At 58.5% G+C, this 24,850-nt stretch overlaps 2 protein-coding genes across 2 annotated transcripts; both read left to right on the top strand.

Annotated features, from left to right (window-relative positions):
- The first annotated feature begins 291 nt into the window (after nucleotides 1–291).
- On the top strand, nucleotides 292–4,238 carry MRPS12 (mitochondrial ribosomal protein S12). Its single transcript, XM_075917220.1, has 3 exons — nucleotides 292–344; nucleotides 1,858–1,957; nucleotides 3,702–4,238. The coding sequence occupies exons 2-3, from the start codon at nucleotides 1,909–1,911 to the stop codon at nucleotides 4,112–4,114; spliced, it is 462 nt and encodes a 153-aa protein (XP_075773335.1). The 5' UTR covers nucleotides 292–344; nucleotides 1,858–1,908; the 3' UTR covers nucleotides 4,115–4,238.
- Nucleotides 4,239–4,829: 591 nt separating this feature from the next.
- SARS2 (seryl-tRNA synthetase 2, mitochondrial) lies at nucleotides 4,830–21,125 on the top strand. The gene is made up of 16 exons (XM_075917201.1): nucleotides 4,830–5,079; nucleotides 6,062–6,157; nucleotides 7,510–7,539; nucleotides 8,844–8,984; nucleotides 10,118–10,172; nucleotides 10,795–10,858; nucleotides 13,685–13,790; nucleotides 14,503–14,550; nucleotides 15,115–15,223; nucleotides 16,064–16,109; nucleotides 16,725–16,812; nucleotides 17,250–17,362; nucleotides 17,546–17,639; nucleotides 18,052–18,144; nucleotides 18,387–18,452; nucleotides 19,109–21,125. The coding sequence occupies exons 1-16, from the start codon at nucleotides 4,846–4,848 to the stop codon at nucleotides 19,337–19,339; spliced, it is 1,614 nt and encodes a 537-aa protein (XP_075773316.1). The 5' UTR covers nucleotides 4,830–4,845; the 3' UTR covers nucleotides 19,340–21,125.
- Nucleotides 21,126–24,850: the final 3,725 nt, after the last annotated feature.

Genomic DNA, 24,850 nt, shown 5'->3' with positions numbered 1-24,850 from the left:
TGGCCCCGCCCCGAGCCCTGAGAGAACCCAGGAGTCTCGGCTCCCAGGACCCTCCCCCCCCCATTCCGTCTCGCGTTGCAGTCAGGGCTGTGACTGGCGCGGAATGACCCTGGCGTCTTCCCGTAGGGCCTCTTGAGGCTCCCTGAGTGACAGCAGCAGCCGGCCTGCCCGTGCGAGCGAGCCCAGCGGGGACCAATCAGAGGGGGCGGCACCACCCCAAGGGCGGAGCTCACGTGCGGCCAACCGAGAGGCAGCTCGCCATAGCCAATCCGAGAGTGGGGGCGGGGCCTAGTGCGCCGAGGGGCTCGTGGGGGGGGGGGGGAAGATGGCGGCTGCGGAGTGAGGTCAGTGCGCGGGAGGGGAGGAGAGCGAGGGGGCTGCGCTCCCCCGGGAACCCCCCTGGCCCCGCCCCCTGCTCCTCGGGGGCACGGCCCCCTCCCACCCAGGGCCCTGGCCCCGCCCCCTGCTCCTCGGGGGGCACGGCCCCCTCCCCCGCCTAGGGCCCTGGCCCAGCCCCCTCCCCCGCCTAGGGCCCTGGCCCCGCCCCCTGCTCCTCGGGGGGCACGGCCCCCTCCCCCGCCTAGGGCCCTGGCCCTGCCCCCTGCTCCTCGGGGGGCCCGGCCCCCTCTCCCGCCTAGGGCCCTGGCCCAGCCCCCTCCCCCGCCTAGGGCCCTGGCCCCGCCCCCTGCTCCTCGGGGGGCACGGCCCCCTCCCCCGCCTAGGGCCCTGGCCCTGCCCCCTGCTCCTCGGGGGGCCCAGCCCCCTCTCCCGCCTAGGGCCCTGGCCCAGCCCCCTCCCCCGCCTAGGGCCCTGGCCCCGCCCCCTGCTCCTCGGGGGGCACAGCCCCCTCCCCCGCCTAGGGCCCTGGCCCCGCCCCCTGCTCCTCGGGGGGCACAGCCCCCTCCCCCGCCTAGGGCCCTGGCCCCGCCCCCTGCTCCTCGGGGGGCACGGCCCCCTCCCCCGCCTAGGGCCCTGGCCCTGCCCCCTGCTCCTCGGGGGGCCCAGCCCCCTCTCCCGCCTAGGGCCCTGGCCCCGCCCCCTCCTCCTCGGGGGGCACAGCCCCCTCCCCCGCCTAGGGCCCTGGCCCCGCCCCCTCCTCCTCGGGGGGCACAGCCCCCTCCCCCGCCTAGGGCCCTGGCCCCGCCCCCTCCTCCTCGGGGGGCACAGCCCCCTCCCCAGCCTAGGGCCCTGGCCCCGCCCCCTGTTCCTTGGGGGGGGGGGGGGCACAGACATTCCTGGAACCCAGCCCCCCCCCCCCCGGCTGCTCCTCTGGATATGAGGGACCCTCTGCCTCCCAATCTGGTTCCTACCCTGCTCTTCCCCTTCCAATTGCTTGAGGGATAGGCGGGATTCATACCCCCAACTAGCTGATTTGTCCTGCTGAAAAGTCCCACCATGCCCCTTCCTAATCCCAGTACTGTGCCCCCATGTTTGTAACCCCCTGTCAGTTCCCAGGCCTGGTGGCCAACTGTGTTCCCATGTAGGTAGAGGACAGGCTAAGCCTTCTATTCTGTGCAGATGCACCCTGAGACCGTACCCAGGCCTCACCCCAAATCTGCAGGAATCTGTTCTAGGGATGTAGATCTGTGACTGTGTTCAGTGCTTGGTCTCTCTTCTGAAATTGAAGGCCAGCTGCAGTGGTAGCTTTGTAAGTTGGGCACATCATTGTGCCTAGAAACTGGGCAAAAACTTTGGCAGACTCCTGTCACATACAGCAACAACCCCTTGTCTGACAGTCACAACTCACTCCCTTTTCTTCTGGGCTAGTGATTTTAAAGTGACAAGCTCTAGTCAGTTACCAATGCCATAAGTGCTCTCCTTTCTGAAATATTAACTTCCTGACTTCCTTTCTTCCAGGGGACTTCTATTCACGGTCTCTAGGGCTTTGGTGAGTTTTTAATGTAGAGGATGTCGTGCAGTGGTTTCCTGAGGTTGCTGGCATCGCCTTTGAGATGGAGTATGTATCTGTTTCTTTTCGTTGCTTTGAGTCTGATTCATTCTGCAGTGTTGCTCTGAATTGCTTGTTGGTGCAAAAGGGCTTTTAGCAACTACACTGCTCCCCTGTTCTCAATAGAAATATCAGGCTGGAAGGGTCATCTACCCTTTCTGCTTATGCTGAGGCAGGAATAACGCTACAGGGCTATGTCTACACTTGCGGCTTCTTGTGCAAGTAATATGCAAATGAGGCTAAGCGTGGAATATCACTGAGCCTCATTTGCATACCTAATGAGCCACCATTTTTTTCAGAAGAGGCTCTTGTGCAAGAGAAACCCTCTTGCGCAATGCCATTACACCTATTACTTTTCAGGAAGAACGGCATTGCGCAAGAGGGTTTTTCTTGCACAAGAAGGGGCAGTGTAGACGCCCTTTCTTGCGCAAGAGCCTCTTCTGAAAACAAATGGTGGCTCATTAGGTATGCAAATGAGGCTCAGCGATATTCCACGCTTAGCCTAAATTATAAATTAAAAAATTAATGGAGATTGCCTATCTCCTAGAACTGGAAGGGTCATCGAGTCCAGTCCCCTGCCTTCACAGCAGGACCAAGTAACATCCCTGACAAATTTTTGCCCCAAATCCCTAAATGGCCTCTGCAAGGATTGAACTCACAACCCTGGGTTTAGCAGGCCAATGCTCAAACCACTGAGCTATCCCTCCCTCCTAATTTGCATATTATTCGCACAAGAAGTCATGAGTGTAGACATAGCCCAGGTGTCTGGAGGATTTAAAGAACAGGTTAGACAATGCTAGGGTTACCATAACCTTGCTTTCTCTCTTGTTCTGGTATGTCACCATGCTTGTAGTTAGAAAATTCTTAATATTTAACCACAATCTCCCTTGCTGAAACAACCCATTCCTTCATATCTTCCCTTAGTGGAAATGAAGAACAGTTGATCAGTCCTCTTTATTATAACCTTGTACATATTTAAAGACTCAACAGAGAGTCCTTTGGCCTCTTACAACCCACTTTGTCAGATGCATTTATTTGAAGACTGTTATCCTGTTCTCCCTCAGTCTTCTCTTCTCTGGACTAAACATGCCCAGTTCTTGATAACAGGGACTGGCTTGCTGCCTTCCTAAACTGTGTCAGGGAAATCTTAGGGACTGATGCTGATTCAGGAACTAGTTGCTGAAAAACACTGTTCTAAATCTCTTGTTGTTTTAGTTGTTCCAGGAACAGCCAGTTGGGGAACTGGAAGAAATAATTCTGGGTTTGCACTGATTGATTAATTAGGCAGGGGTTTGTGTCTTTCTCTGAAGTACTGTGGTGAGCCTGGATACCAGAGGCCTGTTTAGTGGGGCAGGAGGTGGGATAATGAATTCATAAGAAAGATATCTGATGTTAGATGGACCCAGAGCAGCATGAGACATAATCCGTAATGGATAGCACACTGGAGCTGAACTTGGGAGACCTGGATTCTATTTCTGGCTCTGTCCCAGGCCTGCAGAGTGATCTTGGGCAAGTTGCTGCCCTTCCCTGTGCCTCTGTTTCCCCATCTGTAAAATGGAGGTGATGATGCTTCCCTCTTTTGTAAAGCACCTTGAGATCTAAAGTGCTAGGGAAAAGCTAGGGATTATTCTAGATAGAGCGTAGTTCTGGTCTCCAATAGCAGTAGCTGGACCATTGGTACAGAAAGGAAAGCCAGTATGGAGTTGTTGGACTGTTCACAAGTGGTGATTAATGAAACTCCTCTTCCCTGTAGGTATCAATGCTTTTCCTCATGCCTTTGTACCAGGGAGATGGCCATTAACCCCATCTTTGGGCCAGCTGGAAACCCGCACCATGGCAACCCTCAACCAGATGCACCGTAAGGGCAAACCAAAGTTTCCCCCACCCAAACTTGGCCCCACCTTTGGCAACCCCCAGCTCAAGGGAGTGGTTTTGAAGACCATGATTCGCAAGCCCAAGAAGCCCAACTCTGCCAACAGAAAGTGTGCCCGGGTGCGGCTTAGCAATGGCAAGGAAGTGGTCTGCTTCATTCCCGGAGAAGGTCACAACTTGCAGGAACACAGTATTGTGTTGGTGGAAGGCGGAAGGACACAGGACTTGCCTGGGGTGAAGCTCAAAATCGTGCGTGGGAAATATGACTGTGCCCATGTACAGAAGAAGAAATAAGCACCGATCGCTGCTGTGTTTGTATCACTGCAGATATCCTGCAGAGACATTACTCCTTGCCCTGTACTGTTGTGACATCTTTACACACACATTACGCTCATTAAATTCTAACTCCTCTCCAAGAGACGGTGTGTTCTGAGCAAGGGCTCTGTGTTGTAATCTCAGTTCCTGGGTGGCATGAGGGGGTTTCTCGGGCTATGGGGCCTCTGAGAGAGGAGTGTAGATCAGGCTGTTATACATAGCGGAACTGTGCAAGAGTCCCAAGAGTCTCTGATGGGTGGTCTCCAGAGGAGTCCTGCTGTGTGGGAGCATGGGGGGCAGTTCTTTCTGAAGGAGGTATTGAGGGGGGAACATGGAAGGGCTCTGAGGAAGGGTCACATTGGGGGAGTCATGGGGATGGTGTTCCACCTGGGGGAGTCAGGGAGGTGTTGCTCAGGTGGGAGGAAGAGGGAGGAGATGTGGGGGGTGCGATGTGGGGAGGGGTGCCTGGGGCAGTCCCTGCCCCCATGCCAGTGCCCCTGAGTGGAGGGGGGGTGTCAGCTGTGGGGGTGTAGGTAACACGTGGAGGCGGGGAGGAGCCCTCCCGTCCCCATGGTAACCAGGCAGCTCCCGCCTTAGTGACCAGCCTCTAGGGGTGGGGCGGGTTCTCTGCTCCGATTGGCCCTTCCCGCCTCGTGCCTGGGGCTCGCGGGGAAAGGAGGCGGGGCGAGCGCATCACATGACCGGCTAACATGGCGGCGCCCATGGCGTTGGGGCGGGCGCTGCGGCGGGTCCCGGCGTGGCGGGGGCGGTGGCAGAGCGGCGCGGGGGCGGCGGAGAGGAGCCGGCTGTACGAGCACGCGCGGGAGGGGAACAGCGCGCGGCCCCGCCTGGACATGGCGGCGCTGAGCGCCCGGCCCGAGCAGGCGGAGCGGGACCTGCAGAACCGCAAGGGGCCGCTGGGGCCCCGGGACCTGCGCGAGATCGTGAGCGGGGGCGGGGCCAGAGGAGCGGGCCGTGGGGGAGGGGTGTGGGGGGGCTGTGGAGGGTTGGGGAGTTCATGGGGCAGCCCCGAAGAGGAGAGGCCGAAGGGCACATCTGCTGGGGATATAGCGGGGTGCATGGGCTTGTGGTAGGGAAGTAAACTCCTATCTAATCAGTAACTGGTTAAACCTTATGTTTCACAGGTTAACTGCTTCAATGGAGCAGCACCCTGCACAGTTAACTGTAATTGTTAAGCAGCACCCAGCAATGGGTTAGGGTGAGGAAGTGGGTCTGGCCCACGAAAGCTCATCATCTAATAAACCATCTTGTTAGTCTTTAAAGTCCTACATTGTCCTGCATTTTGCTCCAGCAAAGGGGTGATGCTTACTAGTTAACCATTCACATCCCTAGTTTATGGGAAATTTAAGTGGGGCCTAGAGACCTGGGGTTGGGGGGCCTATGGGGAAGGGAGGAATGGGGGGGGGGGGAGGCTGCTGAAGTGAATGGTACCAGCTTTCCTTCTTGGGTGCTGCCATTGTCCCTGGCCCCTGCTGGGCGTGGTGGTTCCATTTTTCAGAACAGCCTCCACCGAATAGGGAGAAGGTGGGTTCAACTCCTTCGAGCAAAAGCGTGATCCTGACCATGTTCTGATCTCAGTCACTGCTGACAACAGAACTCTGAACCACAGCCCTTGTAACTTTCCCTGTTGCTATTTGTGCTGCTTGGCTCAAGTTCTGAGCAGATGTGTGTGAGACCGACTAGGGCAGGGTAAGGAGAAGCTGTAAGAGGGAAGGGGTAAGGTTAGGAAATAAAGTTGAAGGGTTAGATTCAGAGCCAAAGGGCTGCTTTGAAAATGGGAGGGAAAGAGAGAGTTAGGGCGAAGAGAGAGAGACAGGGATCTGCTGCTTTGTAGTGTTTGGAGGAGCAACTCTTAAAGAAAGCCCAGCTATAAGTACTCATGCCACTGTTTGCCATCCCTGCCAGCTTTGCACATGGAAGAGACTGGAGACAGTGTGGGAGGAGATTAAAAAACTCGAAGCTAAGAAAGAGGAAGTCTCCAGTCAAGTGAAATATCTTGTGGTGAGTCTACACAGTGGCACCCACCCTACCCCCCCAAAATAAAAATACATACAAGGTGCAGAATTTATCTGAGAAGCATCTCTAATGGAAAGAACGTGAACATCTTATTCAGTAGACCCTTGCTTAATGTGCCTGGGATGAATCAGCAGAAAACTGCCATCTATTCACGGTCATGAATGACTTCTGACCCCTTTGATAAGGTGCCTGTGTATGTAGAATCATAGACATATAGGACTGGAAGAGACCTTGGCAAACATCCTGGACCGCTGGGGATAGGAGAGTGAACCAAACATCCGGTTTGGAGCTCCCTGGATCTAGAGCCTGGATTCAGAAGTTGACGAGAACCTTTATCATTCCCATTCCACATGGGGTAGTGGGTTGTTCTGGTCTTATCTGCACATCAGAAACTGAAGGCTAAAACCACCATGCGGGAGTCAGAGCTCATTTTCCCCTCCCATCACTGTTTCCTGATTGCTCTAGAGATACCAGCTTTGTTTCAGTGCGGGGTAAACTGTACTCAGAGAGAGTCTGTCGCTTGCATTTTGCCAGAACACAAAGGACTGGAACCAGGGCCAACTCCTATTGGCAAAACTTCCGTTGACTTCAGTGGGTACATCTTTCAGCATGCCACTGCAGGGCTTCATGGGATGCCATGGCAGCTCAAAACGTACAACTTTGATTTTTAAATGTTTTTTAATCTACTTGCTGCTTGTGGGGTTTCTGCTTTACTCAAAGTGCCGCTTGTGCGTATTTTGTTTGGGATTTGTTCCTTTGGCTCATCCCTTGCCCAGCATGGCTGCTGAGTCCTGCCAGCCGCTGCTTTCTAGCCCAACCCTGACAGGTTTTGTGTTACTTTTAGATCCATTTCACTCGGGTGGGTCTTTGAAAAATTGGGCAGCCAAATGCCTTTGGGCCTGATTCTCCCCTCACACAGGTGCAAAACTGAGGTGACCACATGGAAGTGGGTGAAGTTACACTGGTATAAAATTGAGATAAGTTGGCAGAGAATGAGGTGCATTGCTGATTTACTCCCAGGCCCTGGGGTGATACTTGCTGCTGTACCACAGGCTGCTTGCTTCCCCCATGCTTCCAAACAGCTCCAGGTGCCAAACGGTCTTTCCATATTTACACACATGCACCCCCACTGCTTGTGGCTTCTAATAGACACTGTCATTTTCTCTCCTCATAGATGCTTGGTTTGACAGTCTGATCCCATAAGAGAGCAGATGTGGGGGAGCTGCGAGGTTTCTCGTTTTCATACTGTCCAGGCACCTCGTTTTATTTTCTCTAGACCAAACCGTCAGCAAGGAAATAACTCTTACTCCCTCCTCTTGTTCTTTTCTTCCTCCTAGGAAACCCAGGACGAGAGTTCACTGCAGTCGGTAAGAGCCAGATTTTGCTAATGTAACAATCTGGGAGCAGAAGGAATCATTAAGTGCAGGTTCATCCCTTGGACAGCCTGGGGCAACCCCCTGTGTTCCACATGTGGTGCTTGAGGAGGTCCAACCCCTTTCTGCCTTTGCTCTGCCCACCCTCCCCCAATCCCCCCCTTTCCCCAGGCTCCACCCCTGTTCTGCCCACTCCTAGCCTCATTGTACCTCTTGCCTGAAACCCCCTCCCCTGAGTGTCACAAGCCAGGGGTAGCCGGAAACAAGGAGCAGAGGGTATGAAAATATCAAAGGGAAAAACAAGTAGGCAGAGCTGGTAGCCTATAAGCACCTAAAGATTGGATCGTTAAAAGAAGCAGATATGGATCATAGGATAGCAATAGAGGGGAAGGGTACTAACGGAAGAATCTACACAAAGGGCTGTTGGCACTTCATTGAGGCTACGTCTGCACTACAGGCTTCTTGTGCAAGAAGCCTTTTGCACTAGAGGTTTTGCATAAAAACTTCTTGTGCAAGAGCACATCCACACCTCAGAGCACATCGCAAAAGCCATGTGCTTTTGCACAAGAGAGCGCCCACGCTGCTGGACACTCTTGCACAAGAAAGCTCTGATGGCCAGCAGAGCACCAGTGCTTTTTTACATAGGCATTTCTTGCGCATCCACACTTGCCTTCTTGCGCAATAGCTGTAGTGCTAAAAGCAGTAATGCCTCAGAAAAGGAGGTCTACCTATGGCAGAAAAAGCCCTCTGTTCTGCCGTTTAACTGCCCATTTAATTGCACAAGAGCACGTTTGAGGTGTGGACGCGCCACAGGTTTTTGCGCAAAAGCCTTGTATTGTAGACGTAGCTTGTATGTTAGGTTGATAATGTCCCAGCCATCCGTTATCTCGATTGAGGTCATCAGCGTGAGAATTGACTTTGTGGTTGAATTGTAATTCCAACGCCTCTCTGTGTATTTGGCTTGTAGAATTGGTTTGTGACAATTCTACAAGCCAAATAAACCTTTTTAAAGAGGGATTAAGTAGCTTTTCTCCAAAGGAGCCGATGTTACCTCCTCCTAGTGGTGGTTGATGATACTGCAAGGTTTGCAGTTGAAGGAGGCAGTGGGGAAAAAAAGCTTGCAGGATACGAGTTGTTTGGAAGGCCTTGTAATCCTCAGAGGCATTTGGGTAGTGAACCACAAAGTGCAGCCGAGAACATGGTCCTGGGACTCCATGGCATGCCAAGCCGGCTCCTTTTTAATCCTGGATCTGCCCAAGACTCACTCCTTACTCTGTGCTCACCTGCCCCCCAAACAGCTTCCCGATTACCACGCGCTGCGGGGCCAGGGTCGGGAAATACGGCGCCAGCTCAACTCCCTGTACCGGGAAGAGGTGGAACTGGATGAAAAATACTATCTGAAGGCTCTGAAGCTGCCTAACCAGACACACCCTGATGTGGTAAGGGGCGGCTGCCACATCACGGGACAGAGGGTTGCTATGCAGGTGCCCAGCAGTCACCTGAGACACTGGGGGGCTCAATTTATGATAGAAAACTATATAAACCCAGCCGAGAGCTAGGTCAAGCTAAGGGCCTGGCTGTGGATTTAATCTCCTGAGTGTTACGTGGCTATATGGAACTCTCCCCTTATTCAGCCAAGTCGTCCTGGGGCTTTGATTAAACAGCTGCTCTGAGTGCAGAGAAGAGCCACCAAAGGGATCCCAGGGCTGTGAGAGATGCAAGTGTATTCAGTGTCCCAAAGGGAAGATCTAGAGATGCCTGGGTTACTGGGTCTAAGTACCTTCCCAGGGAGCAAAAGGCCACGTGTGAGAAAATTCTCTGCTCATGAAAACAGAGTCTGGGAAGTTAAAGCCAGAGCAAGCCCAGTTAGAAAGAGGGGGGTAGGGTCAGACTAGATGATCTAATGGGCCTTTGTTCTGGCCTTAACGTTTCATTTGTCTAGCTCCCATCCCCCCTCCATACGCTCTCTAAGGGGAGTGCTGCCCCTTGCGTAGACCCAGCCTGCCGCTGTTTCGAAGGGTGTGGTGTATGGGTAGCTCTAACCACTAGACCCTGCTCCCCTCCCATTAGATGTATTGATTTGGGCCCAGCTTCCCACCTTTACCAATGCTGCTCGTCCACAGACCTTGGAGAGGCGGATCAGGGAGTCTGGTCTCTGCCCAAAGCCAGGAGGGGAAAACAGGGCGGGGGAGGGCCCAGCTACTCGTGCTTAGGGCTTGTCTATTGTGAAAAAGCTGATACGCGGGGCTGACTGACCCGAAGGGGTGTGCCTACACCGCCTGTGCGCCCGGCTAGATCTCCCCTGCAGATGGGTGTGCTGCCCTATGGGGAAGCATTTTGCTGCTGCACACCTAGCCTTGTGGGACTTCTCTCGCGCTGCCCTTAGAACTGTGGGACCTGGGGTCGGACTCCCACAGGAAATGCAGTTGTTCCACGAGGGGCGCTGTGGCCTGGGGCCAGGTCGGAGGGAGACAGATCCAGGTAAAGCGGGGGCTTGCTGTGTCACTCTTCGAGGGTGCCTTTCTCCAGCCTTTGGGGCAGTACTGTGACCTTTGACCTTTCCTTCCTCCAGCCCATTGGCGATGAGAGCCAGGCGAGGGTGCTGGAGGTCATGGGAGAGAAACCAGGTAACGGACAGATTCGCGGGGCGGGGGCGGGGGCGGGGGGGTCGCGTGTGCTGGCTGCAAAGCCATCGAGCCCAAGGAAAGCCATGGACTGAGCCCTCGCTGCTCATTGGCTGGGCGGGGTTAGCAGGGAGCTGGTACCTCGCAGTCAGCGGAAAGATGTTCGTTGATTTCAGCGGCAGTGGGACAAGGGATGCGCAGGCCCCGCCTGCCTTCTCCAAAGCTGCCTTGGAGGTGGGGAAAGCCAGGCGTTGTTCCCAGAAGCCGGGGGTGGGCAATTACTTTTACCAGAGGCCGCTTCAGAAAGTTTTGAAGTGGCCCCAGGCCGCACCGGAAGGGGCAGGGTCTCAAGTGGAAGGGCAGGGCCAGGATACTTCCCTGCTTCCTCACCCACAGACCATGATTAGTCTGGGGGTGAGAGAGCGCCTCCCCCTCCCCCTGAGGTTCGCCCTTGGCCCCCATGCCCCTGGTGGTGCGAGGAGACTTCGTGTGCTCCCCCTTCTGCCCCCAGGCCAATCAGTCGATGCCCCTGCCGAGTTCAAGGTCTGTGGCGTCTGGGTGAAGGATCCCATGGAGCTGCAACGTTCTTCTTGGGACACATTGTGGCATTCACCTTTTGTTTCAGCTTTTGATTTTAGGGTGAGGGGGCATCTGGAAATCGGAGAGGAGCTGGATATCATCAGACAAAAGTAAGATGAGGAGCAAAGGGGTTAGAATCAGGGCTCCGGTACCCTGAATTTTGGATTGAAATCGGATAGCAAGGCTTGCCTGAGAACAGCCTCTGGTCCCTCCACGTTCCATGCTACAGAGTTCCCTTAAATTTGCCAGGAAAATGATCTTGATGCATCTTCCCCCCGCTGCCCCAAACGGGGGACACATGGAGATGAATTAACCTCTCCTTTCCCCAAAGCAGGGGCTGCTCTGGAGTGGTCCCTCCGCTCACCGCCCCACCCCCTTTGATCGCTTCACAGCACGTTTAACGGGTTAACCAATTAAATGGGGTTTTACATCCCTCGTTTGAATCGAAGGGCTGAGCTGCCTGGGCCAATAGACAGGTTGGGCTGCAGCAGGGTAATCGACCGGCACAGCGAGGACTACAGCAGCCCCTTGTTGACAAGCCTGGCGTTTGGGTGGAGACGTTCCGGGCTAAATCTCCGGGCAGGGAGAGACTAGCTGCTGGGTCAGATGGCTCCGGATGCCGTTCACTTCAGAGACTGTTCGCTAGAGCCCGACCCAGGGTACTGGAGTCTGGGGACAGGGGCCTGTTGATTGGATCAGCCCTGCGTTGAGCGGGGATGTCTCTCTGACCACTGCTCTAGCAGCTGAGATGAGGCGGCTCCCAGAAGCCACCAATCACGCGTAAATGTCACCCGCCTGCCCACCGTCAGGCAGAGCCGTCTTCCCTCTTGTGTGCGGCGCACAGGGAGAGCCATGAGCTCTCTGGCCTGGTGGCAGATGGCTGCTGGGGGAGCAAGTCGGCTGCTGCGGCCCCCGGGAGGCAGCCGGGTGGGAAGACACACAGACCTGGTCTTTGGCCCGCCATACACCGGGGGGGGTGCCACTGAGCGCAGTGCTGCCCTGGCAGCTCCAACCAGCCACGGGTCTGGAGCTTTCATGCCCACGTGCAGCCCCCGGGCCATGTGTGTTATGTGGCCCCTGTTTGCAGGGAACATGAGTCTCCAGCCCGGCCTGGTGCAGCTGGTGACTTTAGCTCCCTGGGGGCCTGGGCCAGCCCGCAGGGCACCTCCCAGAGGGCGGCTGTCAGGCACTGGTTCGTGGGAACCTACCTCTGGCCTTTTTGGTGGTTCACACCGTTAAGTGTGATCTGATCCGGCTGGGCTGGGGCCGGCAGCTACCAGCTGACATGTTCCTGGAAGGTCTAGTGAAGGGAGCCGTGACTCAAAGCCAGGTACAGAACCAGGAGAGGGGCGTGCGATCTAGTGGTTAGAGCCAGGGAATGGGGTGGGGACTCAGGCTCCCCTGTTTCAGTTTCTGCCCCGCTGTGTGGGTTGTGAGCCAGTCCCTTCATCTCTCTCTCTCTCTGTTCCCTGCTGTCTGTGAAATGGCAGGGATCTCGACTTTCATAGCCCTGAATCAGCCCTTCTAGAAACCCTGCCCTTGAGCAGCTGGGGCGGCTGCTTCTCGCTACGTCCCAGGTGGGGAAACTGAGGCCCAGAGCGAGGCGGTGACTTGACTGACATGTCTAGAGGCTAGACCGAGACTAGAAGCCAGGAACCCTGATACCCAGTCCCCCGCCCTAACCACATCAAAGTGGGGAGAGGACCTGCCTGGCCTTCCGGGCATGCTCCGACAGGCGTGTCGCTTTGTCGCCAGTGTCAGAGGCAGCAGTAAAAGAATCCGCCATCTGCTGTTTCTGGAGGCCTGAGGGGGTGAGCGGCAGACCAGCTGCTGCTCTCAGTGCCCATTAGCTGATTGTACCGCCCCTGGCCCGCTGCAGAATGGAGGGGCTGTAAATGTGCGTGTGCTGCCTTTTCTTCTCCCTGCTGTCTGGCTGTGGGCTTCGGGCGCTTTCCGACATCAGGCGTGCCTCCCCACTCCCCCGCTGCCCCCCGGTGTGGGCGACGGCTTGTCATGGAAAAAGGCTCCTTTCTTCAGGTCCGTGCGAGCATCACGGGCCGGGTCGGCGAAACCATCTGGCTCGGTCAATTTCACTCCCCCTCCCAAGTGCTCCTGTGGCTACAGGAAGGTGGGAGGCAGGGGAATGACTCCTCTAACTGGGGTGCGTGTGCAGAGCAGGCCCCACAAGGCCGGATTTCCTGTACCCCCCGTTCTCGGCACTGCCACGGAGCGATGGCAGGTGGTGTGAATCCCCTTCACCGTGTGCATCTCGATTCCATCGCCCCTCGTGTCTTCCTAGGCTCCTCTTCAGAAGGCACCACTGGGATTATCTCGTCCAGCCTCCGGTCGATCCCTTAGCAAAGCCTCCGTGCTCACCTGAAACATTGCCCCTGGTGGAAAATTGCCCCCTCCCCGGGTCAGTTGTTCCAGTGATGAATTCCGCTCGCTGTTAAATTTGCACCTTGTTTCCTCTCTGACTTTGTCTAGCGTCACCTTCTAGCTGCTACCTCACGTTCGGCCTTTCTCAGCTCGATGGAAGAGCCCGTTAGTAAATGTGTTCCCCGCAGAGGCGCCTACCGACTGACCAAGCTGCACCAAAACCTCTGTTACGCTGTATAGATTGTTGCCCTAAGGCAGGGTTTCCAGGCCCTTCCCTTCCCTGGCCCAGGGAGCTGCCCACTCTGTACCGGTACCTTGCGGCCCCCCACCCTTGAATCGCGATTGATTCTCTGGAGTGCCTCACGAACCCCCGGTGAGGTAGGACGGAGCTGAGATGCAGATGGGGAAACTGAGGCACAGGGCGATGCAGTGAGGTGGCCACAATGGCACAGGGAGTTAGCCCAGAGCTGGGTTCCAGTGAGCGATGTGTCCACTGCACATCCTTTGGGAAGCAGCCCCCCATGCTTGAGATTCTCGCCCTCCCTCTCCCCATGCAGGCGCCTCTCCCACATCTCGGGCCACCGCTCCTATTACCTGCGTGGGGCTGGAGCGCTGCTGCAGCAGGCCCTCGTGCAGTTCACCCTCAGCAAGCTGGTGAAACAGGTACGGCCGCGAGACGGAGGCAAATCCCCTGTACAGAGCTAACCGGGTACATGCTCTGCTTAGTGGGTTCACCCGGATCCGCGGGTGGGGCTGCTCGGGCCGGGCTGCCAGTTAACTGGTTACCCCGGTAAGCATGCTGGTAAGCCCTTACATCCCTAGCATGGGGCAGCACGATCTAATGGTGAGAGCAGGGTGCGAGCCGCTCTCCCCAGCTGTGGGGGGGGTGTTTCTAGGCTTAAAACAGCGTGGGGCTCCTGGCCTTGGTCCTGGCCTTGCAGGGACGGTAGTGGGATCTAGCGGTTAGAGCAGAGCGCCAGATCTGGGTTCTGTTTCCAGCTGGGGGGGGGGGGGGGGCGTTTCTAGGCTTAGAACAGCGTGGGGCTCCTGCGCTCTGGTCCTGGCCTTGCAGGGACGGTAGTGGGATCTAGCGGTTAGAGCAGAGCGCCAGATCTGGGTTCTGTTTCCAGCTGGGGGGGGGGGGGGGGCTCTAGGCTTAGAACAGCGTGTGGCTCCTGCGCTCTGGTCCTGGCCTTGCAGGGATGGTAGTGGGATCTAGCGGTTAGAGCAGTGCCCCTAGTATTTGACCCCCTTGGGGCCGGGCACTGAATGGGGCCAGGGAGCCCCATCTCCTCTGCCCCACAGCCCCGGTCACGCTGGCAGGAGGGGCCACTGCTGAGCGCTGGCCTGTTGGGTCTTCTCTCTCCCCGCCCAGGGCTTCATCCCGATGGCAGTTCCTGACCTGCTGCGAGGAGCCGTGTTTGTAAGTGCCCGGGGGGTGGAGCCCTGGCCCCTCCCCGCCCAGGAACATCTGCTCCCCATCTCCGCTGGCCACAGAGCCCGGCTGCCTCGCTGCCATGACCCAGCCGGTGCCCAGCCCCTCTGCCCATGTGCTCCGGGTCACCGTGATGCTGGCTCACGGGCTCCAGCTCTGTGTTCCCAACGGGGCCATGGCCTTCGCTGCCCCCAGCTCCACAGGTGCACCCGGCCTGATGTGCCTTAAGCCCTGTATCCCCACCGTGGTCCACTCCCCACCCGCTTGCTCCTTCCTGTGTCCCTGGAGTGCCCAGGGAGCTGCCCACTCTGTACCGGTACCTTGCGGCCCCCCACCCCGATGTCTCCCACTAGCCGCAGGCCCATCGGTCGAGTGACCCCACCAAGTTTCTAGCTGCCTCTTGGTGCCTTGAAGTTGGGATGACGGAGGGAGGCAGGTGCATGGTGATGGGGTGGCCCTTTGGGCCTGGGGGAGCCTCGGTGGAGCTGGGGGGCCATGCCGGGGACTAGGGTACCATGGAGGTAACCAGGGCTCTGCTGCCTCTGCCCTCAGGAAGGCTGCGGCATGCAGCCCAACGCCAGCCCCTCCCCAGTGTACAACATCGACCCCTCCCGCTTCGAGGACCTGTGCCTGGCTGGCACCTCCGAGGTGGGCGTGGCAGGTGAGGCAGGACCCGCCAGCCATGTCTGTCCTTGGCTTGCCTGGGCGATGCCCAAATGCACCCTGCCCCAGCGCGGCCGCCTGGCTGCAGAGCCAAGGCCCATGTGCGCTCAGCACCCACGGGGGTCGCTCGCCAGGCTCGCCCTCTGTTCCTGCACGCGCTGCATCCTGCCCCACGCCAGGGCCCTGCGTGAGAGCCCTTTAAGGGCCTGGCTGGAGCGGGCAGCCGGGGGCACGCGGGACCAGCTGGAGTGGCAGCTGGGGCAGTCTCCATGCCGGGCCGGTGCACGTGGGGCTGGCTGCAGCGGCAGCCGGGGCAGTCCCCACACCGGGCCGGTGCAGGCGGGAGGAGGGAGCTGCGTGGAAGAGAAGGGACCAGACCCAGGCCTGGGGACACTTGGGTTTCAGTTGTTAGCTGGGGAGCTGCCCTGAGAAACACTTGAGCAGCCTGTTCCCCGAGCCCTCGACGCCACGTGCGCTAGCTCGGCTGGCTGGGCTTGCCTCGGGGATAGACGCCCCCCCCTTGGGCCTGGCCCCTGCGCAGGCTCGTGTCCCCGCAGGCCTGGTGGGTTTTCCAGCGGGCAGCCTGGGCGGCAGTAGCCTGGGTTCCTCTGCCCACGCCGGGAGCCGCAATTGGCCACGGAGCCACCTGCCCAAGGCGCTCGCTTAGCGCTGTCTGGTCCCTGCTGCGGCAGCCTCGCGGGTGTCAGGATGCAGCTGGCCACTGAGGGATGCCCCTAGCGCAGGGACTTGCTCTCGCCACTGTTCTAACATGCCCAGCCCCAGGGGGCTGCCGAGGCATCACACTCTTCTGCGGCCCTCACCGGGTCCCCTTTTCCAGGCTACTTCATGGATCACGCCGTGAGTTGGAAGGACTTGCCCGTCAGGTAACAGCCGCCCCTGCCCCCTTTGGTTTGTCTCTCCCATCGGCTTCTTCCTCCTGATCCCCCTCTCTGCGCGGCTCTGTCCTTTTGCCCCCCCATGCAACTCCCCTTGCTTAGCGCAAGAGTCGTCTTCCCCGCAGCCCTCGCTGTCATGGGCGTGTGCCCCGTGTCCCCTCGCCCTGGCGGCTGTCTCCTCCGGAATCGCCCCTCCTCCGGTGTCGCCGGCTCCCTGCCTTGGCTTTGGGATCCCTGTGCAAGGGGGTGGAATAGAACCCAGGAATCCGGACTCCCTCGGCCCCCCCTTCCAGCCTGTAACCACTAGACACCACTCCCCTGCCAGAGCCTGAAATAGCCCCGAGTCCTGCCTCCAAAGCAAGTCCACTCCCCAGTCCACCCTGAGCTCCCCCCCCTGCGGGGCCCTGGGGCTGCGTCCCTGGCTCAGTGAGTGTGGTTGAGCCAAGTCTGTACTTCAGTGCCTCGGTTTCCCCTTTCTTCCCAGTGGGGTTAGTGGTGCCGACCTCCGTGGCAGCTGCGGGGTTCCACTCCCCTGCCCCCCGTGCAGAGGTCTGGAGCAGCGGGTTCAGTTCCATGCCTGTCCTGTCCCTTCCCCTCTGGCAGGACCGTGTGCTCCAGCACGTGCTACAGAACCGAGACGGACACCGGCAAGGAGCCCTGGGGGCTGTACAGGGTCCATCAGTTCACCAAGGTAAGAGCGTGGTCCTTGCTCTCGGGGGGTAGAGCCCAGGAGTCCTGGCTCCCCGCCTCCAGGGGCCAGAGCTGCCCCCTCTCTGCTGATTGGCGGGGTGGGGTAGCAGGGAGGTGCCTCTGGGCTGCTCCAGCTACTGGCCCGGAGAAGAAGGGGGGGTCATGTCAGCCTTGGGAGCTGTTTGAGACGCTCCGTGGACTCCTAGCCGCTGACCCGATCAAGGAGCCGCCCGCTGGTGCCTCCTCCCTAGGGCGGGACCGGGACCAGAACCTGCATCGTCTGCCCCAGCCGGGAGAGTCCTGTGGCCGAACCTCTCCAGCAGGGGGACATTCCAAGGTGCCAGCCTTGGAGAGCTGGCACCTCCCCCAATAAAAGGCCCATCGGGCGGCCCCCGGTACCAGGGCAGGAGGCTGACGTGCCCGTTCCCTGCCCTGCAGGTGGAGATGTTCGGGGTGACGGCAGCGGAGAGCGGGCAGGAGAGCACCGCCCTGCTGGAGGAGTTCCTCGCCCTGCAGAAGGAGATCTTCTCCGCGCTGGGGCTGCACTACAAGTGAGACACCAGGGGGCTCTACGGGCCCTTGCCAAAGGGGAGCTGTGAGGCGGGGGCACCCCCAGGGTTACGCCTCTGCCCGCCTTGGCCAGGGCTGCTCAGCTGGGGAAGTGGTGTCAGCAGCCCTGGGGGTTGGGATCGGCCCGTGCCGCCTGCTGCCCGCCTGATCAGCCTCTCTGGCAGGGTCCTGGATATGCCCAGCCAGGAGCTCGGGCTGCCCGCCTACCGGAAATACGACATCGAAGCCTGGATGCCCGGCAGGGGCAAGTACGGTGAGGTGAGTGCTGCCCGCTGGAGCGATGGCAGGGGAGGAAGCCAGGCGCCAAGAGAGAGGCTTGTTCTGGGGCTAAGGGACAGCATCTCCTGCTGCCCCATGTGCTTTGGGTTTCCTTGCTCCGGATCCCAGCGACAGCAGCCGTTCACCCTCCTGCGTCAGGGTGGATCTGGATAGCCACGGAGGGCTCAGGAAGGAGATGGGGCCTTTGCAGTAGCCCTAGGGGGGATGAAATAGGGGAGCGGGGCCAGAGCCGCTGTCTGACCTGGGGAGGCAGAGAAGTGGAGTGGGGGCGGGTCTGGATGTGGGGACAAAGGAAGGCCTTTGGTAGGTCACGGGAATGCTTTGTGTGTCACATGACTGCCGTCCCCCCAAGCCGCCTCCTACCACACAGCCCCATCTCTCACTTCCCCAGATCTCCAGCGCCTCCAACTGCACCGACTACCAGAGCCGGCGCCTGAACATCATGTACTACGACCAGACGCGGCAGCTCCACTACGCGCACACGGTGAGCGCCTGGCCTCCCGAGCCCGGCTGGTGGGGAAATGGGCCGTGCCCCACACGGGCCAGCGTCCCTCTGTCCGTCGGGTTGGACTGTGCAGAGGGGAATCCGTGCCAATAAACCTGCCTACCTTGGGGCGAACAGGCCGGGTTGATTCCCATGGCTACGGAGCCAGAAGCAGGTCGCTGGCTGGAGAGGGGTGGGGGGATTAAACCCCCTCCCTGCCTTCACTCTGTTCTTCTCCCCAGGTCAACGGCACAGCCTGCGCCGTCCCGCGGGTGCTGATCGCTTTGCTGGAGTCCAACCAGCTCAAGGTGCGCTCCTGTCTGCAGGCAGGGAGCTGCGCCAAGGGCCCAGCATGCGGCTTCTAGGCTGGGCACCGCCTGGCACTCGGGGCAGCTCTCCCCACTGGCATCCAGCTGGGGCGGGGGGCACGTGGCCCAGGCAGAGCTGGGGCAAGCTGGGTTCTGTACCCCGGTTGGCAATAGAGGTGGGGAGACTCCGCCCTCCCCCCGAAACGGAGCCAGGCTGGGGCTGACCCGAGCGTGTGTTTCCCGGTTCCAATGTGAGGCCAGCCCAACAGCCGGCGTTTCACCCAGAGATCTCTGCAGTGCGCCCGTGGCGTGGGCAGCCCAAAGCCTTTGTCCTGAGCGAGGAGCCCCCAATGCCCCTGCCCTCGCAGGGAATCGGGGGAGAGCTGACCACGCCCCATGCAACAGAAGGAGGTGGGGTGTGGGGGAGGGAAAATTCCTCCCCACCCTCCTCTCTGTCAGCTGGGGAGCCATGCAGAAAATCAGGGGTGGGGGGCTCAACATGGGGCCCCATTCCAGAGTAGATTCCCTTTGGCTCGAGAGCCAAGACTTCTGGGAGGGAGGCAGAATCCACCTGCCCAGGCAGCTCTGTCGGTTGGGGGGGCTGGATTCCCCCTCCCCCATGCTGCGTCTTAACCCTGCCCTACTCCACCCCCCAGGATGGCAGCGTCCGGGTCCCCACGATCCTGCAGCCGTTCCTGGGCACGGAAGTCATCAGCAAACCCAGCTATGCCCCCTTGAGGTACATCGGGCCCAACCAGCCTGGCGGGGGCTGTGCCGCCAGCCGGGAGCCGCTGGAACGGGGACCAGCCGTGGGCGTCTCTCCCGGCCGCAGCAGAGGCACCCCTGGCTTCTTCTCAGGCAGCTCTGCGGCACGCCAGGGCGACTGAGACGGGACGTGGCCGCTGCCGGGGGCAGGGCCCTCTTACCTCGCCGCATGCAGCCAGGCCTGCTCGCTCACAGGACTGGCCCCTCCTGCTCCCTGCTCTGTGGCCCCGGCTGGGCCGGAGGTGCCCCGGGAATGCCACGACCCCTCGACTGCTAGACTGCGCTGCCTGGAGCCAGCCCTGGTAGAAGGCAGGCTACTGTCTTCTCCCGGGGCCGTAAGCCCCTGGGGAGGGGAGATCCGGTCTGAAGGCCTCTGGAGGCTCCTGGCGAGACTCATTCCGGCGGTGCCCCAGCCAGGCCCGGCAGAGCGGCTGGCCGCAGCGGGGCAGAGCGTTGGCTCCATGGGCTGCTGGTTCTCATCCGCCTCCTGGTGCTGGCTGCAGCACGTTTCCAGCAGCCAGCCCTTCACTCCAAACACGCGCTGAGTGGCCCAGGTCTCAGCCTGGTTCCCTGCTGGAGCCGCCCTACACAGAGCCGGAGCAGCAGAGGCCCAAGCCCCCTGGGGCTGAGGCAGCCAAGCAGGGGACAGGGTGGGGGATGGGGAGGTTTGCCCTGGCACCTGCCCCTGCTCTGGGGAAGGAGCATGGGATCCATGGGGGGCAGAGAGGGAGGGGCCTGGTTAGGGCAGCTGCCAAGGTGGGGCAGGGGTGCCCCGGGCTACCGATCAAGGGACTGAGGGTGTGAGGCCCATTAAATCTGCAATTGCAACAGGTTCTGCCCTCGTGGGGTCTCTGCTTAACGCCGCCACGGTCAGGGAGGGGACGGCCGCAGGGTGCAGTTATTCCAGGGTGCAGAGAGACTCCTGCAGGCCAGGGCTCATCCTGGGGCGGATACTGGGTACTGTGGGGCAGGAGCTGGCCCTTCATGACTGTACACAACTGCTCTGTGCCACTGAGATGCAGCCACCTCTGGTGTGGAGCAGTAGCAGATGCTTATCCAGGGATCCTCCCTCAGCATGAGTGCAGGGGAAGAGCAGCCCTAGCCCCACCCTGGGCCCCTCAAGTGAGCACTGGGCTGGGTCCTTTGCCCCGCCAGGGGCGCTCCTCAGGCCTTGCAGCCATTTATAAGTTGGGGCTGAATTTGGCAGCGAAAAAGCAAAAAGGAAACGAGTCCTTTTGGGCGGGAGCCAGCCGGGTTCTTTCTCCAGATTTCTCTGGGGCCGGGCCCCAGCCGGCCACGTTGCTCCGTACTGAGGGGGCTGGCGCTGACCGAGGGGGCAGCCCGTACGGCTCCGCAGGGGTGGCCAGCAGGAGGGTCACCTGCCCCTCTCCAGCGCTTCCCGGCAGGGTGGGACGCCATTGCAGCCTCAGCCTCTCCCACCCCCTTCTGGCAGCGGCGTTAGTCCGGCCCTGGGTGAAGGCGTTCGTGTAGCGTTGCTCTGAGGCCTTGGGGCGCTCCCCCTTGAGCCAGCTGAATGGTCCCCAAAGGCGCAGCTGCCATGTTCCCCCCAGAGGTGACTGCATTCTAGTGCTGGGGCAGTGAGTATCCCTGCAGCCCGACAGCATCTGTACTTCCTTAGGGCCGGGCCCTGCTCTGTTCTAGGTGCCACCAGCCCCCTCTGCTTGCTGGAGCTAGGCCCTGGGGATGTTTCTGGCCTGGCTCCAGGGCAGTTAGAGCAGGCAGGGAGGTGGGGATCACCCTTGCCCGCATTCAGCCTGTCTGCCCCAGAGCAGCCATCGGGACAGCGGCGTGATGCTGATTCACGCTGGGGGAGGGGGTCTGGCCCAGCTTTGGCTGCAGAAACAAGAGGGTTGTTATAGGAACGACATTAAGAAAAGATGAGCTGGAGTCAGGTTTTTGCAGGGAAGTGCCTGGTTCATGGGGGTGGATTTAAATGGGCAGCAGGGCCAGCAAACTGGGACATCCACGTCATTACAGGGAGGGGAGACGTTTTCCATCCCCAGGTGTCCCTGGCTGGGCTTGAACATGTTCCCTGGGACGAGCCAAATGCCCGCTTGTCATAGTGTTATGCCTCCCGGGTGAGTTTCACCAGAGCGGGAGAGCACCTTCGCCCCAGGCTTCGTACGCAGCTCTCGCTGGTCCCAGCCTTTCGCTGGTTAATGAAATTCAGACAGGCTTCAGCGGGGAGGGAACCTTCATCTTCCCCTGGTTTAAGCTGGGGAAACTGAGGCATGAGAGCACACGAGGGGATCTGCCTATGGTCACACAATGAGGCAGTGATTTTGTCGGAAGAGAACCCAGGATTCCTGGCTCCCCTGCTCTACCCATTAGACCCCACTCCCTCGAGTGAAAAATACAGCCTTACTTTTCACGTCAGCACCAGGTAACCCTGGCCTATCCCGACAGCTGTTTGTTAGACAATTCCAGGGCGGGGGGGATTTGATGTGGTCAGGACGCACTGGCTGCTGCCTGGCTTGGCCCAGCTGCGGGTGAGCCGACCCCCTCGCGGTCAGGGGGATCTCCAGCAGGCTTCCCAGCTGTAAGCCGGGGCTTGTGCAACCACTCGGGAGCGATTTAGCCCAGCTGATCAGCAGAGCAGCCATAGCCAGAGGCTTTTGTTTCTGCTGGTGGTGCACATTCACACATGCCTTGATGCATCTAACAAAATTATTCTGCACATGGATGGGAAAGATTAGGGGGAACATTGACCTCCAGTGCTCAGACTAGTTATGTGGGAGGCAGCGTGACCAAGCCTGTGTTTGATAGCTGCCCTGTTTGGGCATGTGCCTGTCTGGCCCGTCTGTCTACTGCAAAGTGCTGTGAGACAGGGGCCATGGAGAAGCCAGGGATCTCCGCCGGATCTCCTGTCTCTGGGGAGTCTTCTCCCAAAACAGGTGTTTCAAGCGTCACGCATGCTCGCTGCCTCAGTTTCCCCATCTTCCTACATGCTCCGTTCTGCTTAGTGTGGCCACGCTCCTCTTGGCGTGGATTTTATCTGTCCCCCAAGCGACATATCCCCACATCGCCGAGCAGGCAGCTCAGACACGGGGATGAAGCAACTTGCCCACCAGCCCGAGGGGGGTCGTGGCTGACGCAGTAGTGAACTGCGATCGTGTGAGGCTCCTTTTGCTGCCTTCCCCCTCCAGCATCCTTCCTCTCTTTGGGACACAGCTGCTGAAGATTCCCAGCGCCCAGTGAGGCGACAAACGCGGTGGGTGCTCGGCTGGCCCTTCAGGGGATCGGCATGCGGCACTCAGCCCTGGATCTGGCTCCGGTTTGAGCCCAAACCCTGCTATCCACACACACATCAGACTGATTCCGGCACAACTCCTAGGATCCTTCTGGGGGCTGGATCAGCGCCTGACTCCCACTGGCATAAGAACGGCCATGCTGGCTCAGACAAGGTCCATCCTGCCCAGTGTCTTGTCTGCTGACAGTGGCCACTGCCAGGTGAATTGAACAGGCAATGATCAAGCGATCTCTCTCCTGCCATCCATCTCCAGCCTCTGACAAACAGAGGCCAGGGGCACCATTCCTATCCCCTGGCTAATAGCCATTAATGGACTTAACCTCCATGAATTTATCTAGTTCTCTTTTAAACCCTGTTATAGTCCTAGCCTTCACAGCCTCCTCCGGCAAGGAGTTCCACAGGTTGACTGCACCGTGTGAAGAACTTCCTTTTATTTATTTTAAACCTGCTGCCCAATAATTTCATTTGGTGGCCCCTAGTTCTTATAGGAACAAGTAAATAACTTTTCCTTATTCACTTTCTCCACACCACTCGTGATTTTATAGACCTCTATCATATCCCCCCTCAGTCTCCTCTTTTCTAAGCTGAAAAGTTCCAGTCTCTTTAACCTCTCCTCATATGGGACCCGTTCCAAACCCCTCGTCGTTTTGGTTGCCCTTCTCTGAACCTTTTCTAATGCCAGTAGATCTTTTTTGAGATGAGGAGACCATCTGTACACAGTATTCAAGATGTGGGCGTCCCATGGATTCATATAAGGGCAGTAAGATATTCTCCATCCCTTTTTTAATGATTCCTAACATCCTATTTGCTTTTTTTACTGCCACTGCACAGACATCTTCAGAGAACTATCCACAATGACTCCAAGCTCTTTCCTGATTAGCTGTAGCTAAATCAGCCCCCATCATGTTGTCTGTCTAGTTGGGGTTATTTTTCCCAATGCGCATTATTTGACATTTATCCCCATTAAACTTCATTTGCCATTTTGTTACCCAGTCACTCAGTTTGGTGAGATCTTTTTGAATCTCTTCACAGTCTGCTCTGGCATGGGGGTCCCAGCCCTGTTGGAAGCAGCTCACATTGCAGGCCTGCCACCAGGGGGTCACACACACCCCTTACCCACTGTGCCGCCCCCCCATCCCCAACCTCCCTACATTCTGGGCCCCCCTTATCCATCCTTTGTCCCAAGGGTGCCGGGTTCATCCAGCACCAAGGGGGGGGGGGGGGTCGTCATCATCATCCAGGGGCAGGCTCAAGCCCTCAGTCTCTGGGTCCAGAGGCAGGTACCTTATGCAGTGCACCCAACCTCCCTCCTGGCAAGGCCTGGGCATCACCAGTGTAACCCCAGGGGGGATGGTCACGGGCTGGCCTGGAAGCACCGAATCCTTGTTGGGGCCACAGACACCATGTGCAGAGTAGGCTGGTGGGACTCAGGGCCTCATGCAGGAGGGGGTTGCTCTACACCAGGCTCCATGGAAAGCTCTAGCTGCGTGTTGGGGCCCTTGTACATACAATGCCTTGTCTAGCCCAGCGGGTGTCACACTAGAGGGGGACGACCCAGGACCTGGCTGTGGAATGTCAAGCACTGGGTCTGACTGTACATACAACGCCTTGTCTAGCCCAGCGGGTGTCACACTAGAGGGGACAACCCAGGACCTGGCTGTGGAATGTCAAGCACTGGGTCTGACTGTACATACAACGCCTTGTCTAGCCCAGCGGGTGTCACACTAGAGGGGACGACCCAGGACCTGGCTGTGGAATGTCAAGCACTGGGTCTGACTGTACAGACAGTGCCTTGTCTAGCCCAGCGGGTGTCACACTAGAGGGGGACGACCCAGGACCTAGCTGTGGAATGTCAGGCACTGGGTCTGGTTGTACAGACAGTGCCTTGTCTACACAGCGCCATACACAGGGAAGCGCCAATTCCCAGGCCAGCAGCAAAGGAAGTGGGTGCCCTGTGAGGCAGCTGGCAAGAGCTGACAGAGACCGAGTTAAAGAGCCGGCAGAGGTTGGGTTGCAATAGGCCAGTACTTATAAGAAATGTCAGTTCCTTTCTGTGCCAGGAAAGATAATGGAGCAAGTAATTAAAGAAATCATCTGCAAACACTTCGAAGATAATAAGGTGATAGGGAACAGCCACCATGGATTTGTAAAGAACAAATCCCGTCAAACCGATCTGATAGCTTTCTTTGATAGGATAACGAGTTTTGTGGATAAGGGAGAAGTGGTGGACGTGGTATACCTAGAATTTAGTAAGGCATTTGATATGGTCTCACATGATATTCTTATCAATAAATTAGGCAAATACAACTTAGATGGGGCTACTATAAGGTGGGTGCATAACTGGCTGGATAACCATTCCCAG

The sequence above is a fragment of the Pelodiscus sinensis genome, unplaced genomic scaffold (assembly GCF_049634645.1).
Source record: "Pelodiscus sinensis isolate JC-2024 unplaced genomic scaffold, ASM4963464v1 ctg62, whole genome shotgun sequence".
NCBI classification, from domain to species: Eukaryota; Metazoa; Chordata; order Testudines; family Trionychidae; genus Pelodiscus; species Pelodiscus sinensis.
This window is presented reverse-complemented; position numbering and strand designations above follow the sequence as displayed.

Bases quoted from the DNA above. Each gene is read 5' to 3' on its own strand.
- MRPS12 (XM_075917220.1), top strand. From the start codon at position 1,909: ATGTCGTGCAGTGGTTTCCTGAGGTTGCTGGCATCGCCTTTGAGATGG. The intron at 1,958-3,701 runs GTATGTATCTGT...TCTTCCCTGTAG, and splicing joins GGCATCGCCTTTGAGATGGA to GTATCAATGCTTTTCCTCAT.
- SARS2 (XM_075917201.1), top strand. From the start codon at position 4,846: ATGGCGGCGCCCATGGCGTTGGGGCGGGCGCTGCGGCGGGTCCCGGCG. The intron at 5,080-6,061 runs GTGAGCGGGGGC...CATCCCTGCCAG, and splicing joins CCCGGGACCTGCGCGAGATC to CTTTGCACATGGAAGAGACT. The intron at 14,551-15,114 runs GTAAGTGCCCGG...CTCTGCCCTCAG, and splicing joins TGCTGCGAGGAGCCGTGTTT to GAAGGCTGCGGCATGCAGCC.